Source organism: Scatophagus argus, chromosome 7, assembly GCF_020382885.2.
Source record: "Scatophagus argus isolate fScaArg1 chromosome 7, fScaArg1.pri, whole genome shotgun sequence".
Classification (NCBI taxonomy): Eukaryota; Metazoa; Chordata; class Actinopteri; family Scatophagidae; genus Scatophagus; species Scatophagus argus.
Genome location: NC_058499.1, coordinates 24,297,245 through 24,313,273, shown reverse-complemented (window position 1 = coordinate 24,313,273; position 16,029 = coordinate 24,297,245). Strand labels below are relative to the sequence as shown.

The 16,029-nt window shown below is 39.5% G+C and overlaps 1 protein-coding gene across 3 annotated transcripts in view; it reads left to right on the top strand.

Annotated features, from left to right (window-relative positions):
* Positions 1-967: 967 nt before the first annotated feature.
* cpne2 (copine II) overlaps positions 968-16,029 on the top strand; it is a 48,971-nt gene continuing 33,909 nt past the window's right edge. The window contains exons 1-7 of one of the 3 annotated variants that reach the window (XM_046393975.1): positions 968-1,256; positions 1,732-1,762; positions 4,617-4,817; positions 13,369-13,548; positions 14,699-14,773; positions 15,116-15,187; positions 15,800-15,883. In XM_046393975.1, the coding sequence (XP_046249931.1) occupies positions 4,641-4,817; positions 13,369-13,548; positions 14,699-14,773; positions 15,116-15,187; positions 15,800-15,883 (588 nt within the window). In that variant the 5' untranslated portion in view covers positions 968-1,256; positions 1,732-1,762; positions 4,617-4,640. Of the gene's footprint in view, positions 1,257-1,731; positions 1,871-4,616; positions 4,818-13,368; positions 13,549-14,698; positions 14,774-15,115; positions 15,188-15,799; positions 15,884-16,029 lie in introns of all 3 variants that reach the window. The other 2 variants (XM_046393973.1, XM_046393974.1) reach the window with 2 other exon arrangements.

Sequence of the window (16,029 nt, the reverse complement as noted above, 5' to 3'; positions counted from 1 at the left end):
TCTGCATTGTGATATCAATACTATTACTTTTGCTGACGTTAAATGTGTTTACACATCTTTCATCTCTTGCAGTGTAACTGCAATGTGTTGAATTGATGGACCAACTTGGGTTGTGAAACCTGGATTAGCCACAAGGGAGTGCCAGAGGAACAACACATTCTCCATATTAAATTTTAGAATACCATGTACACTGATCAGCTATAACATTATGAAAACTCATGTAATATTGACTAAGTCCCCCTTTTGCTGCCAAAACAGCCTTGACCCTTCAAGTCATGGACTCCACTAGACCTCTGATGGTATCTGGCACGAAGTCACCAGTGGCAGATTCTTTAAATCCTGTGGGGCCTTCATGAATTAGACTAGTTTTTCCAGCACATCTCGCAGATGCTTGATTGGACTGAGAGCTGAAGAATTTGGAGGCCATTGTAGGTGCTTTTGATGGTGGACATGGGTCAGCATGGGCACCCCAACTGATATGAGACTATACCTTACCTTATTCAACAAACTGCGTATGGGGCTGCATTACTGCGTGTTATGACAAATTTCTGTTGCAATCAGCATTTATTTTTTCACAATTTGAGCTACAGTAACTCTTCTATTGGATTGGACAACCTTGGCCACCCTTCACTTCCCACATGTATCAGTGATCTTTGGCTGCCTATGACCCCGTTGCTGGTTCACCAGTTTTCCTTCCTTGGCCCACTTTTGGTAGTTGCTTTTGAAATTTTATTCCAAGAATATTTCAGGAACAAAATGTTATCGTGTTGGACATCGTTTTGGAGTGACACAATTTGTTAACCATTGATTTAGAGCATGCTCATCATAGCAAACACACCATAGGCACACACAGCATGCATTGTCAAATCATTGATACAAAAACAACACGTGGATATACAGATAGACGAATTTAACTCTTCGAACGGAAGCGCTTTGCACGAGCGCCGCTTTTATTTTGCATTTGAATGAAGCCAACAGTACTTCCGGTCCTAAACTAGCACCGCTGGCTTGATTCAACACGGTCCATCAGTGGCGCTGAGCAGAGAGAAGAGTCCAGGTGGCTACGAGGATGGTTTGCGTTTACGCTCTGTTGCGCCTGTCAGGATAGACGGGATAAAAATGTCAGCAGTAACTTCAGTTTTCACTGTTTGTTAGACAAAAAGCTTCGTGCGGTTTTTATTTCTCCTCTCTGTGCGCAGTAAGTAAAGAATTTGTCAACTGAAAACCCGCGAAGAAGTTGGACGTCATTTAGTGAGGTGAGTGTGACATCAGTTTCCACATTTTGTACCTGTTTAACGTTCATTTGTAGAGTTGTAACAATTAGCTGCGCTTTGCCGGTAGAAGGATATAGAGGAGCTCAGCTGCAAAAATGACTCTGGTCAGTTTGGTGGTTATAGAGGTCAAACACGGAAAATGAGAAATGATGTTGGAAGGATGTGGCATTTTTCAATACGTTGAATGCAGGGGGGGACGCTGAAGGAAACATAGAGTCGAGCTTTTGTATGTGCGTGTAAGAAAGAGAGACTCACTGTTTTGATTTATTTCATGTTCAGTTTAACTGGACTACGTGTAATTATTACTGTTTCCAATCACTCAATTGTTTGGCACGAATACGGCGGACAGGACGTGTAATTCGACTTAATGGTCACTCTGCTTTTAACAAGTGTGAAACAGCGTCCATGCTGCTTTGCTCGTCAGTCAGTCACACTTAACCTGCCCTCTCTCTGTCAGGCTTGTGTCTGCTCTTCCCTCCTGCACTGAGGTGACTCAGGTGTGGATGTGCAGTGTGACTGGGTGTCAGCGTCTTCAACAGGATTAGTGGAAGCAGACATCTGGACAAGGCTGCCATAATTTAGTTCGACTGGGTTGTGTATAATCCTGCTGTATAGTCCATGCGTACCTGTAATGCACTCAGAAATACACTATGCTGTTGATCCACCTATACACAAAATGCCAATGATCTTCATGTAATGGCATACTAAAAGGGAAGTGATATGGGATTAATAGCGCGCTGCAGTAAATCAATTCAATGTAAACGATTAAATTTGTGGTTTTTTTATGCCTGAAAGTTGGGTTACATCCCTTGTTTGTGTTTCAGCTACATCAGCTTCAATAGCTATCAGTCTTTAATTGTCATGAGCTCATCTTGACAAAATGCAGAATACTCTTTTCTTATGTCCTCAATTCATCATCCATGAACAGTGAAATATTAAATAAAAGTGTTTCAGCCGTTCAAAATAAGCTTTTCGTCACCTATGAATGAATGAGTAAATGAATGAAAATATTACACTGGTATTTTCAGTACATCACCACTAGCAGTGTGACATCACAGGAGCAGAACAGGAGGAGCACGTTGGTTATGCCATCTTAGTATCTTAGCAACAGACAGCATCCTCTTAGTTGCCGCTCTGAGAACAAAAATGCTCTGCAGTTCATTTGTCCTCAAAGCCTCTTGGAAATTATTTCAAATAAGGCGCAAGTTTTTCTGAGAACAACATGTTAACAGCTTGTTCAAGCACATAGTTTTTATCACACTCCAAAGCTGTTTCAAGATTATATAAATATATGTGTGTGTGTGTTTTCTCCTTGTGTCTTTTTCCACTTCTTGCCTGGGGCCTCTCCATTTTGCAGGTTCTCTGGTGGCTTTGATCTTTGTGTGCTTGTGTGTGTGGTCTTTGTAATGTTTAATAATGGATATAAATGAGGGTTCCAGAGGGTTGCTATGGCCTGTGCTAGGGTTAGCCAGCATTGACAAGGCTTCACATTCTGCGTGCGTGTTAATGTTTGTGTTTAATTCAAGCCAAACACCATCGTTAGTCTAATTAAACTGGACAAAAACTCGTTTGGACTGTAAAACTGCAGGTGACATATTGTAATTGTGATTTATTGATTATTTTCAAGAGCTACTTACTTGTGTACTTTTTTCTCCTTTTTGTTATACATAGAAAATGTTATGTGAACATTGAAATGTCGCCTAAATTGCAGCATTGCTTTGAGGCAGTCTACATGTAAAGCACTCATTTCTGTAGAGAAATGCATTCTGCATGGTTGCTAACGTCTTATTTTCTCTCTGCTGTAGTGTTTTCAGTAATTTTTGTCAGCTGTCAGTGTCAGACACACATAACACATGTCTCTAAAGTGTGAGAGCTATGTAAGACCCCTAACAAGCAACCAGCCATCACTCTGTGTGTAAAAACAACCTACAGTACAGTTCAGTTCAATTCAATAATCACAACAGAAAATACCTCGTGATACTTTACGTAAAGAGCAGGACTAGACCATCGTCTTTAATACAGAGAGAGCCAACAAGCACTTGGTGATAGTGATGAGGAATAACTTCCTTTTAGAAGGCAGAAACCTCATAGCAGACTCCAACTTTAGGTGGGGGGGGGGGGCATCTGCCTTGACCTGTGGGGTTGAAGGGGAGAGAGAGAGAAAGCCAGAGAGCAAACAACAATAATAACAGAATACTGGAACTATAGGTAATGATAATGATATATATAGTAAGTGATGATAATAATAACAACAGCAATAATAGTAGCAATAATAATAGAATAGAAACAGTTCATGTCACTGAGATTGTGTGAGGTGAACCCTTCCTTACAGCAATGTGTTTGTTAATTTGCTTTTTTATTTTGTCAGTGTTTGCCAGATACTTGGAGCTACTGTAGGTCAGCATTAAGGAGACCGCACTCTGACCGCAGCTTACTGAAACATTTTTTGATATCTTTGTGGACTTGATTATGGAGGATGAAGTCTATTGATTTTGGAGACTCAATGAGTTGTCGTCTGTTATGTCATCAAAGTTGTCACTAACACAATGATAAATTTCACCATCTACCTGATGAAGTGGTACTTTTGCAGTCATTCATGGTTCCCAGACAATGGATGCTACTGACTTTGGTGATTGGCTGACTTCACCTCAAGCTGTATTATATTATAGCGTAGGTTCATGTCATGCTTGTGATGTTTCACTCAGGCAGCGTTGTGGACAGGATGTTGCATGAGACCACAGACTGGAGATTAGAGACAGAGAGAAGATGCGGCATCAGAGCCAATGTAGCACACTTTTAAATTTATTTAAATACATAAACATTCTTAATCTAAATAAATGAATAAATAAAATAGAATAATAAAATATTGGCCCCAAAACTGGCCAAGGTCGACATGTTCCCTTCAGGATGATGTATTTGGACTTTGGTAATGCCTTAATTTCGATTGGTTGAACATCAACAAGCCAAATCTTTAATAAAGGACAGTGATGATCAGTTGATTAAAATAAAAATTAATTGCCTACTATTTTGGTAAACAGTTATTTATTATAATTAATTTTTCAAGCAAAACGCCACACACTTGTTGGTTCCACGTTCTCAAATATGCAGAATTTGCAGCTTTTCCTGATCATACATGATAGTAGACTGAGCATTTTCGGGTCCTGATTGGTGGTTACAAAGAACAAGATGTCATCTGGCAAGGCTTTTTTTTTCAGTGCTCTGTTGCTTTACAGACAAAACAAAATGAGTAACTACACTGTTAAAAACAGCCAGTGTGTGTATGTGGGTGTGTATGAAGCCAGCATTTATTCTTCTTATTGCTATGTGTTTTCTTTCCTCCAGGGTGATTCGTTGTGATCTCAGACCATGGCCTACACTCTAGGCTCAGCCACAGAAGGCCAGACGCGCAGTGTCGCACCTCAGCACTGCGTCACTCGGGTGGAGCTGTCCGTCACTGCATCCAGCCTCCTGGACCGAGATGTAGCCTCCAAATCTGACCCCTTCTGTGTTCTCTTCCAAGAAGTGGATGGAAACTGGGTGGAGGTAAGGATCGGGGTGTGGTGGAATTAAAGTAAAACTGGCGAGAGAGAGGTGGAAGATGTGAAAAAGAAAGGTATGGGAATGAAGAAGAGGCATGTTTTGTTTTTATAAAACAGACGGAAAATGGAGCGAAATCAGCAGCAGATGAAAAAGCTAGTTTAGAGAGAAAAAGGTGAACCACATAATATGCTGTGCTTAGGGAGTCAAACCCATTTCTGTTGCTCCTCCATGTTGTGTGTTTCAACTTCAAGGATATGGAGGCAAGAGATTGAAGGGAGGATGGAAGATTTGAGTAAGTGTTAGAAGTGCTTTGAAGGTCACGTCCACCAAGCTGGCTCCTCTAGCAAAGGAAAGACCAGAGGATTTTGTTTGTTGTCTGTTATTTTGCAGACAGTATATGTTGTGCACCAGATCCAGATACCTGATACCTGCCAAGTTAATAATATAGGTTTCAGCAAGTGGGCCTATTGTTGTTACTGATGACATTGAAATTAGATCAAGGCCTATATTGTAGTAACGAGCAATGTAAGCACTGAAATGCAGTACAAGGTAATTTACAGACCTTCTTATCATTATATAAATTGTACACATAGAGTAATGACAAGTAGATTTTTCAACTGTAAAATGTTCTGCTCAGCAATTATAATTAAGAATTAAAACATTTCTTTAAAAGACAAAATTAAGTGGTGTGTATCCGTCTTTTTTTTTCTTTTTTTTTAGGGTTGAAAAAATTCCAGTCAGTCAAGATATCCATTCTGATTTTTAAACAGTCAGATATCAGCACAAGTATGAACTGTAATTGATTATCAGGTGCTTCCTCTATGTCTCATCACTTCTAACCTCATTGCAAAATGAAATTCTGTGTGGAAGAGCAGGCCGAGAAGTATGAACATGTCTAGATAGGCAGAGAAAGTGGAAAACCCTGAAAGAGCTCCTGAAAGTAAAAATCCAGTGCTAGTGATGGGATAGGATATTTGTTTTGATTTTAAAATATATAGTCTACTATTATTGTGGAGACATAAAAGCAAGAGGGCTCGATTAAGCTGGCAAGCTGCTACACTATATAGACAAAAGTACTGGGACACCTGTACATCAACAGGGATGTTAATGACAATACATTCTTAATACATGGACAGCTTTGCAGCTATAACAGTGTCCACTCTTGTATGAAGGCTTTCCACAAGATTTTGTAGTTTCTGTGGGGATTTTTGCCCATTCATGCAGCAGAGCATTTGTGAGGTCACACACTGATGTTGGACCAAAAGGCCTGAATCACAATCTCTGGTCCAGTTCATCCCAAAGGTGTTGGATGGGCCTGAGGTCAGGGCTCTGTGTGGGCCAGTCAAGTTCTTCCACACCAAACTCATCCAGTCATGTCTTTATGGACTTTGCTTTGTACACTGGGACACAGTCATGGAATAGAAAAAGGGCCTTCAACAAACTGTTGGCACAAAGTTGGAAGCATAGCATTGTCCAAAATGTCTTGGTATGCTGAAGCATTAAGATTTCCCTTCACTGGAAGTTAAGGGGCCCACACCAATGCCTGAAAAACAGACCCACAAAATGGTGTGTCCTGATACTTTTGTCTATATAGTGTAATTGGGACCTGTCTGTGAGAACATCTTCTCTGTGTGTCTGCTGGCTCTTGTTTGCTGCCTCAGTCCAAAGACGTGCTCACAGCAAAAATGCAATTGCAAACCTCGTGGTAAAGTCAGTTAACTCTACTGGAATCGCCACAATTGCTCGGTTTGTGCAAGGAGACCAAATTAATCTATGCAGTTGTTCTCAGCAGACTTCAGCTGTTGGTGAACTTTGATAGCTGATTTCAGGCCTTTGATCAATAGCAGTGTTGGTCGGATGGCGATGATCAATAATGAGATCAAGGATGAAAACTTGTGAAACTAATTTTTTTAATAAACAATATTCATGTATTCACCTGACACCTCACAGTTGATGTGGTGACAAATGATACCTTCTCACTTATTCAGCAGTAACTCTATTTTTTGACATATGTTACACAAACCTCTAAGTTTGAACCTAATGCTAACTGAAAACACACATCGGTCAGACACATGCACAAGGAGGTGGAGATGTATTAATGTTCTGAACTGTGTGTCTCATTACACAAAAAGCTAAGCTAAACAGGCTGTCAGTCATGATGTTTCGTCCCATTTTTATAGCATCAAATAAGTAATTAAAATCAATAACGAATTTAAAAGTTTTTAGTTTGGTTGATGTCCTGTTTGCTATCACTGAGGGCGAGGGGGTTCATGCACAGGATAAGCTGGAATAAAAGATCGAAACCAGGATTTGTTCAGAACTAAAATGAGGCAATCAGAGTTAAGATCAGAATTGATTTTATGTAAATTATACTTTACTATAGATTTTACAGATAATTAAATATATACAAATAATAATAACACATGTATATAATAGTCCTGCATCAATCAGCGTATCAGTCGAGACCAAGAAATTTGACTTGACTTTTCTGTTCCATAAATTCTATAATTCTGTATTCTATTGTGATGTGAGTGTATGTCATACAGTATTTTCATAGTGTAGATAAAGAAAGCGCTAAGTTGAAGATGCTCAAGAGGAACATGGTGATGAAGTTTTGGTGTGTGTAGGCAGCTGCCTCAAGGCTTTTTTTTAGTGAACAGCTGGTCAACAGGGCACGCAGGCTTTGGTTTATGCCTGCGTGTGCATGTGTGCCTGTTTGTGTGTGAGTGTAGGCGAGTGCCTCGGGTTGCAACTAGCTGTCGGTCAGCAGGGCATGTGGCTCAGATATGAAATTGCCAGTAGTTACTATGGCAACGGGAAGGGAAACAAAAGCTTAGTGCTCCTGGAGTGCGGGAACGATGGAGGAGGCGAAACGAGGCCCAAACCTTTTCTCGGTTATTATGCACAGCTCGCTGTTTCTCTCACACCCTGGCTTTCTCACTTTCTCTGATCCCCTCCTGTTAGCTTTGTTTTCTCTCTCCTCTGATTGTCTTTCTCTTCTCTCTGTCACCAGCCTTTCCCTTTCTGTCTGTCTGTCTGTCTGTCTGCCTTGTGACATAGAGGTGTGAAAAGCAGCTGGGTCCATCGGGGCGAGAGCGACAGAGAGGGTAAGAGTGTGAGAATGAGGAGGTGTGAGAGAGGGAGCTGAGAGATGGGTAGAGTGAGGGGAAAATTAAAAAGAGATGATCGAGAAGGAGAAGAGAAGGACAGAGGAGAGAATATAGTAAAACGAGTTACACAGATCTGTAAATAATGCGGCACCCAGTTAGCGGCCTACTTGGATTATCTTCCATTGATTTTTTTTCTATCTGAACTCCAAATCCTCATACTAATCTCAACACGTATTATGGACCAGATATATGCCTGTAACACCGCAAGTGAGAACTCACACTCAACATGAAGACAAAATCAGTGGGGTTCACGTCTTGTGCGGTGTGCTACTGACAAGTGCAGTCTTATATTAGTTTGTGAGGTTATTTTCAGGATCAGTATTTGTGATGCTAAGCCATGTTTAGACAATGACATTTCTGCCTTTTTATACACCGTTAAATGCAGCGTCTAGGGAAAGTTAGCTGAATGACAATGTCCTTCACCTAAACCCCAAACTGTCATCAGAATACATCCTGTTAGGTTACTTTGTATGGAGACGTTTTAGTCAAAATAAAATTAATAGATATGGCTATGAAATAAACCCAATAAATTAATAAATGCATTTATTTATTTCAAAATGTTGTTTTTCATACTACATTTACTTATTCCTTGGCACTTTTCTTTCATAATGCCACATTTATTTATTTCGCGGTACTTCTATTTCATAATGCCAGATGTATTTCATGGCTCTATTTATTTCCATTTCTAATATGCGACTTAGGGGGCATGGCTATCTTCAGGCCAAGGCAAACACACCAGATAAAGTCAGCATGCTATCTCTGACACCACTAACATCTTCCATCCTACCTGCACGATGCCTTCCGAGATCTGCTGCATTTGCTTTGTCGTGAAGATAACCACACCCCCTCATTTGCATTTTAGAAATGTAAATAAATAGAGCTGTGAAATAAATGTGGCACTTTGAAATAAAAGTGCCATGAAATTAAAAAAAAATGTGGCATTATGAAATAAAAGTGCAATGATATAAATAAATGTGACATTATGAAATAAAAGTCCTGTGAAATAAATAAATGTAGTCTTATGAAAAAGCTTTAAACAATAAATAATGAAATTATAAAATGATAATAAATAAATGTATTTATTTATTGGGTTTATTTTACAGCCATATTTATTTATTTCATTTTGAATAAAATGGCTCTCCATAAATTTGTGGTTTAGTTATTTAACAAATCAATCTGCATATCTACATCTAGGTCAGCCCTGGTAACTAAAGCCCCTCTAATCAATATTTTTATGTAGACAATGGATTGTGTAATGTGAGAGCTTGTAGTGCCAAACCAACAGGTAATTATCACTTGATTCTGCAGCTTCTTCTGAGCATCTTAGCATCTTTCAGCTCGTTTTTTTGGTTTTGCAGTCTATAAATAACAAACTGTTTTGGTTCACTCTCAGTGCTCTCATCAGCCTCATTTTAGCAGCAACAGGTTGTTTTCAGAGAAAAAGCTGAGATAAATCCATTGTCAACATCCTGCCCAACAGCAAATAGCGCTTTTTGCGCTCTATTCTGTTCTTGTGAGCTGCCACGACAAGTGAATTTCCCTGCTGTGGGATCAATAAAGTTTATCTTATCTTAAAGGAGGGCAATTGGACACAGGTTTTCGGATTCGAATTCAGCTTTATCAGATTCAGTTTTTTTAAAGAGCATAGTACATTGTGGTAGAATGTTTTGGGGTTCCAAGTTTGTCATGTCAGATTCAGTTTTAATAACTATGTCTCTGATGTCTTGAGTCCTTGAAAACACTTGGGTTCATCTCATTGATTGAACCCTGTAACATTTAACTGTTTTGCTGTGGTGTCTCCCTTTCTACTCCACACCATAAAGAGCACAGAAACTATACCCGTATACTTATACTGTTTGTATTTATATGTTTATATTTTATCTTAATTTATACTGTATATATTTATACTGTTGCATGCTCAGGTCTAAACCACACACACATTTACCATAGAAAGTTAAAAAGAAGTCTTTTTAGACACAGACAAAATCATATTAATGCTTGACCTCACTTTCAGACATTTCAGATACCTTTAGAAATGGACAAATAGCTGGATGTTGCTGAAATGTATGTGATATTTCTTCTTCTTCGAGTTTGTTGCTGCCCTGTAGTAAGCTATTGTTGCATCAAGCTGTTCATATTGTTATTATTGAACCATTTGCATGTCAGAGTAAAAAATTTACCTGAAAGTAAACATGGATGGATAGAAAAAGAGGACATAAAGAGAAAGCAGTGCCGCGAGGGTCTGACTCATTTCCAGAGCCAGTCAGCCAGGTTCACAGTGGAACAAATATGAGACACGCACTGCAGCCTGCCGGCCTGTGATGCCCCAGTAACATCAGTTTTTACGCCACAAAGTACAGCCATTTTTTTATGCTCTCTACCCATGCATCACACAAATTGAGAAGCGCTGTAAGCACTGTTGGCAAACTGAAGCTAAAATCCTTTTCCCTCTGAAAAAGGTATGCAGCCTCTCTTCTTTAGTATTAATGGAGTTTACACTCAGAAGTACTTTGGATAAAACTATCTATATGGCATATAAAAAGTATTTTTTATAGGGGGACCTTATGTTTTTATATTCATTTGATAATATGCTCAAAGAAAAAACACTGAACCATGTTAAACAACAGTGGAGATTATTAGCTGTCTTGGAACACATTTTTCTAGACAAAGTGATTGTGCTTTTCATTCTTAGAAGCAAACAAAAAGATAAGAAATAAAAACTCCTGACTGGGCAATTTAACTCTATGCTGTGTTGTGTGTGAGAGAGAAGGACCACTGAATGAGTCTTAGCAGGATATTGATGCAAAGAGGAGGTAAATAAATAGTTTTTTATTATGCTGTCTTCAACATACGTTAGAAAGAATTAAAGCTGTAAAGCTTGGAAAAGCGGCTCTGTGAGGCTGCTAACATGCTGTTTAGGAGGTAAAATGTTTACCGTATTCCCTGTCCTAATTTAAGGTGTTAACTAATATTTGATAATTACGTCAAAACACAAATACAGCGGTAAGTAATTTTAATTTTGCACCTGTTTGGTCATAAACCAAACTACTGGACAAAATCAAACAAGCCAAACAGGTATTTACTGATAAATATATGCATGACATTTCACCGCACTCCTGTATTTTTTTTAAGGATTCATCTCATTGGGAGTACAAATGTCTGCACAAAATTCTATGTCAATCAAGCTGATGTTGTTTGAGATGTTTTGGTCCGAAGTCTGGACCGACATGGTGGACCAATCAAGCTGCTGCCTGAATCTCAAGCCTTGCTAAGACGGACCAATAGGTGTGGGTATCATCACCAACTCTTTACTAACAGAAGTTGCTTTTAGTTCAGCTCACTTAAAATGGTGGCTGTTGGCTCAGGAGGTAGAGCGGGTCGTCCACTTATCAGAAGGTTAGTGCTTCGGTGGTTCCTTGAGCAAGGCGCTGAACCCAAAATTGCTCCCAATGCTGCATCATTGCTGTGTGAATGTATGTGTGAATGTCTTAACTGTCTGATGGATAGCTGCCTCTGCCATCAGTGTGTGAATGTGTGTGTGAATGGGTGATTGTGACAGTAGTGTAAAAGCACTTTGAGCGGTCGGCACAAATGGAAAACTGCTATATAAGTACAGTTCATTTACCATTTAAATTAGCAAAACATATGCCCAAACACTGAAACACCACATTACATTTTATAACCACTGTGATAAAATATGACAACAAGGTAAAGTGCTTTGTTTAATGTCTCTGAATTAGCAGAAGTACAATTGTAAGTCATTGCCTGGGATTTTGGGAACTATGATCCTAGGGTCTGATGTTGCCCAGTTCTTTGAAAGTTTCTGTTAACATACATCAACATTCCTATTGTTTTTGGGTCAAATAACCCAAGCCCTAAACCTAGTGCTGAGGAATATTCTAGGAACACACGCAAGACCCTAGAGAGTAAATATGTAGAATAAGAATGACTGTGACATTTCATGGCCACCATCTCCAGTGTATTAGTTCAACAGCCATTCAAAAAGCCATTTATATTACTAATTCAAAAATGGCATATCTTGACATCATCTCATGGTGTATAAACACACTATGCAGTGTGCCTGGGGTGAGTCACACTTTTGAGTAGCAGGGCCAGTGAGTATTAGTCATCCAGCCACCTGGTTTCGAGGACCCAGAGCAAATAATGTGACTCTCACAGTGCTCTTACAAACTCCTACACACTCTGATTTGTCTGTGTACTGTCCAGACTATTTTTTTTGGCAATGAGAACTCATCACTTGTGATACCTATAAGCTGGACAAACCTAGGAAAATTAGTTGAGAAGAAGGGAAATGTGTATGAGGCTAAAATAGTTTATACAAATCAACTTTGTTTTTCATTTCCACATTGAACTCTATGTGAGCAGTCACTCACAGTGCTGATGTGCTGATATCAATCTCAGTAATTTTGATTCTTTCACTTTTCAGCTTGCACCACTAAAATTTTAAAATTTCTAATACTTTGGTTCCTGCATCACTAATGATATTCCCATCAGCTTCCACAATTAGCAAATTCTAGTAAGCTAACGGGGCGGCACAGTGGTGCAGTGGTTAGCACTGTCACCTCATAGCAAGAGGGTTCCAGGTTCAAATCCCGGTCTGGGCCCTTCTATGTGGAGTTTGCATGTTCTCCCTGTGCCTGCGTGGGTTTTCTCCGGGTACTCCGGCTTCCTCCCACAATACCAAAAACATGCACATTAGGTTAATTGGCTACTCTAAATTGGCCCTAGGTGTGAGTGTGAGAGTGTGTGGTTGTTTGTCTTTGTGTGTTGGCCCTGCGATTGACTGGCGACCAGTCCAGGGTGTACCCCGCCTCTCGCCCGTAGTCAGCTGGGATAGGCTCCAGCTCCCCCGCGACCCTGACGGATAAGCGGTATAGAAAATGGATGGATGGATAGTAAGCTAACATATTAAACTAAGGTAGTGAACCTGGCAAACATTGTAACTGCTTAATATCAGTTATTATTATTGAATTCGTGCACATGTAAGCATGCTGATCTTAGCATTTAGCTCAAATCACCACAGCAAAAATACCATAGATGTACTGAGGAAAAGAACAGCTCCACAGAACCCTTAGCAAGGCCAAACACACTGGTGTTGTTCCTCAGACCGTAGAGAAGCCCATCAGGATTCATAGAGAAGACTAGAAGAAGAAAGAAGCTAAGACTATGCTTCTTTGCATAAATATCTAGTCAGTCAGGGAGGAGCACTTAAAGTTTTGCTAACAAAGTACATTTATTTAACCTTGAATTCTTGACATTTTCACTGGATGCACAGCTCCAGCCACACTATACTTGAATTGCATATATTTAAGCTAATTTTTTTTGTTTTAAAATTTGCTCTCTCCTTGTTTCCTCTCTTTTAGCTTGGCCGCACTGAAACAGCTGTGAACAACTTGAACCCAGTGTTTGGAGTGAAGTTTCAGGTGGACTACCACTTTGAGGAGATCCAGAAGCTTCGCTTCGCCATGTTTGATGAAGACAAGTGTGCCACACAGCTCTATGAACATGATTTCTTGGGAGAATTCATTTGTACTCTTGGAGTGGTATGGAATGATTTCTCCTCTTCAGTCTTACTTTCGTTCTGTATTAAATAGGATGACAGAATTTAATTTGCCATTGACCTCATGTGGTCAGCCCATTTTTCAATTGTTTCATTTCCTGGTTTCGTCTTTAAACCTCCAGACGTTATTGCTGGCTATAGTAAACTCAAGTCAGAAGTCTCCTTGGTGCCCAGTTCATACGGCCTGATATAAATTTCTTAATGCTGGGGACACCCTGTCCACATTTTGATTTCATGTGACAACGGCAATGTCACATCCACCACAGATCGTTATCATTATTATTATTATTATTGTTATTTTTGGTGAAAGTTAATTGAGTTAACTAGCTTTTATGTTAGTTTGGTAGCTTCCTGTGCGTTGCAGCTGTACATGAGCTTGATGATTGTATGGTGCAAAATTGCATGAAGGCTAATGCTTAAGTACAATGCAAAATAGTTTTCGTGACTTACAAAGTTACAAATATTATTTGGAATTGCCACTAACCTGCTGATTTTTATTTGGTTGGTCTGGAAACGTAATGTGTTATGTCATGAAAAACTGGACTGTGTGCAATACCTTAACTAAACAATCAAATCTGTGGTGTGGAGACTTCTATTAATGTCATATTTTATGACGTAATAAAACACATATACCTACATATTTTGACCATTCTCCATTACTTTTATAACACTAGATGACCATATAGGATCTGAATGTTTGTCAGACTGCTGTATATGCAAAGTCTCTCTTTTTCTCCAAGCTCTGTCACTTCTGTACTCTGCATGTTCTAAATCTGGTCAGATATTTGCTAAAACATAGGTGCGAGGTCATCAGAGGCAGCAGATGTCAAGCTACGCAGCATGACATATTTCTACTTTAGATGTGCTCAGGAAGTTATAACTCAAAAAAACTGAGTCAGAACACTTTCTTGTGGCTGAAATGAATAAGGTTGTAGAGAAGGAGTTTGCATGGAAACCGGCCAACTACTAAATTCAGCTACAATTAATTGATTCACGTAATCAGGTTATTTTAGGGTAGGATGTGCCAGAAAAAGCTTTGGTGGTTCAAACTGACATTTATTTATATCTATGTTTAGTATAATTTGCTCATAAATGATTCCTGTCCTGTTTGTCTTTCTTAAACTGTCTACTAGATTGTGTCCAACAAGAAACTTCATAGGCCGTTGATCTTAGCCAATGGCAAGCCAGCTGGCAAAGGATCTATTACGGTAAGAATCAGTACTCTTTCTCTGAATCTTAAATGCTTTTCCTGTTTCTCCTCTTGATACACACACATACCATACCGTATCATCAGAAGTTTCAGTTGTTGGCCGTGTGGATGCAGTCGCTGCTGTGTACTATAATGGAATGTTTTTCTGTTGTTTATAACGATGCTGACAAAGATGTAACCGAGGCTGCTGCTGTTACTGTTCTTTGTTTACTGTTTACCATTGTTGTTGTTGCTCTCCCTGCTGACGTTATTTTGAAGTTGCGAGTTTTTTTAATTTGTTTTATTATTTATACAAGTATTTTTTGGTTGCGGCTAATGTTGTGCTGTAATGTTATTCTAGATAACAGCTCAGGAGCTGTCTGACAACAGAATCATCACTTTGACCATGAGTGGGCGTAAACTGGATAAGAAGGTAGGTGGTTAGACTCACTCACACACACACACACACACACACACACACACACACACACACACACACACACACACACACAGTGCAAATGCCAGCATGCACACACATGCTCAGAATGCATTCGAGCAACATACTGCTTTAGGACACAAAGCCCAAACAGAGACTGGATTGCAGATATTTGCACTGATAGTTGGAAACGGGGATCGAATCAGTTTTATTTATTTTTAGTAAATCAAAAGAGTTTATTTTCAATCTTTGGCCTGCAGTTGCCGGTATATGGCGAGCGGAAGAAAAAAGCAGGTCAGAAACAGCACAGCTTGAAAGGTGATTTGAACTAATGCTGATGTGTGCCTGCTGTGCACCCTCTGGTTAAACCACCAGAATACACACAAAGCATAGTAATTGCAGTAGCTCAGAGTGCCTTTTGATAAATATGTTAATTAAAGAAAATAAAGACATCTCAGTGCAATATGGTGTGTGTTTGTTCTTTTGAAGAGTGCAATTTAATCTCCCACAAGAATTAGTCAAAGCATGGTATGTGATGTAATGTGTTTCAGTTTGGCTGAAGTTAGGATCAAGTAGAATTCATCCTCAGAAAGACTGTTTTGTGTGCAGGACTTTTTTGGAAAATCAGACCCCTACCTGGAGTTTCACAAACAGGGAGAAGATGGCAAGTGGATGCTGGTGCACAGGACAGAAGTGAGTCATTGGTGGGGATTTAAAGCACCTCTATCTCACTGTCATTATTGTCAACTGTGAACTGTCATTGTCAGCAAAACCAGGATTTACAGAAGGTCATGAAGTACACTGTAACTTTTTTCAGTAAGTGTAGGAGGCTGGATGAA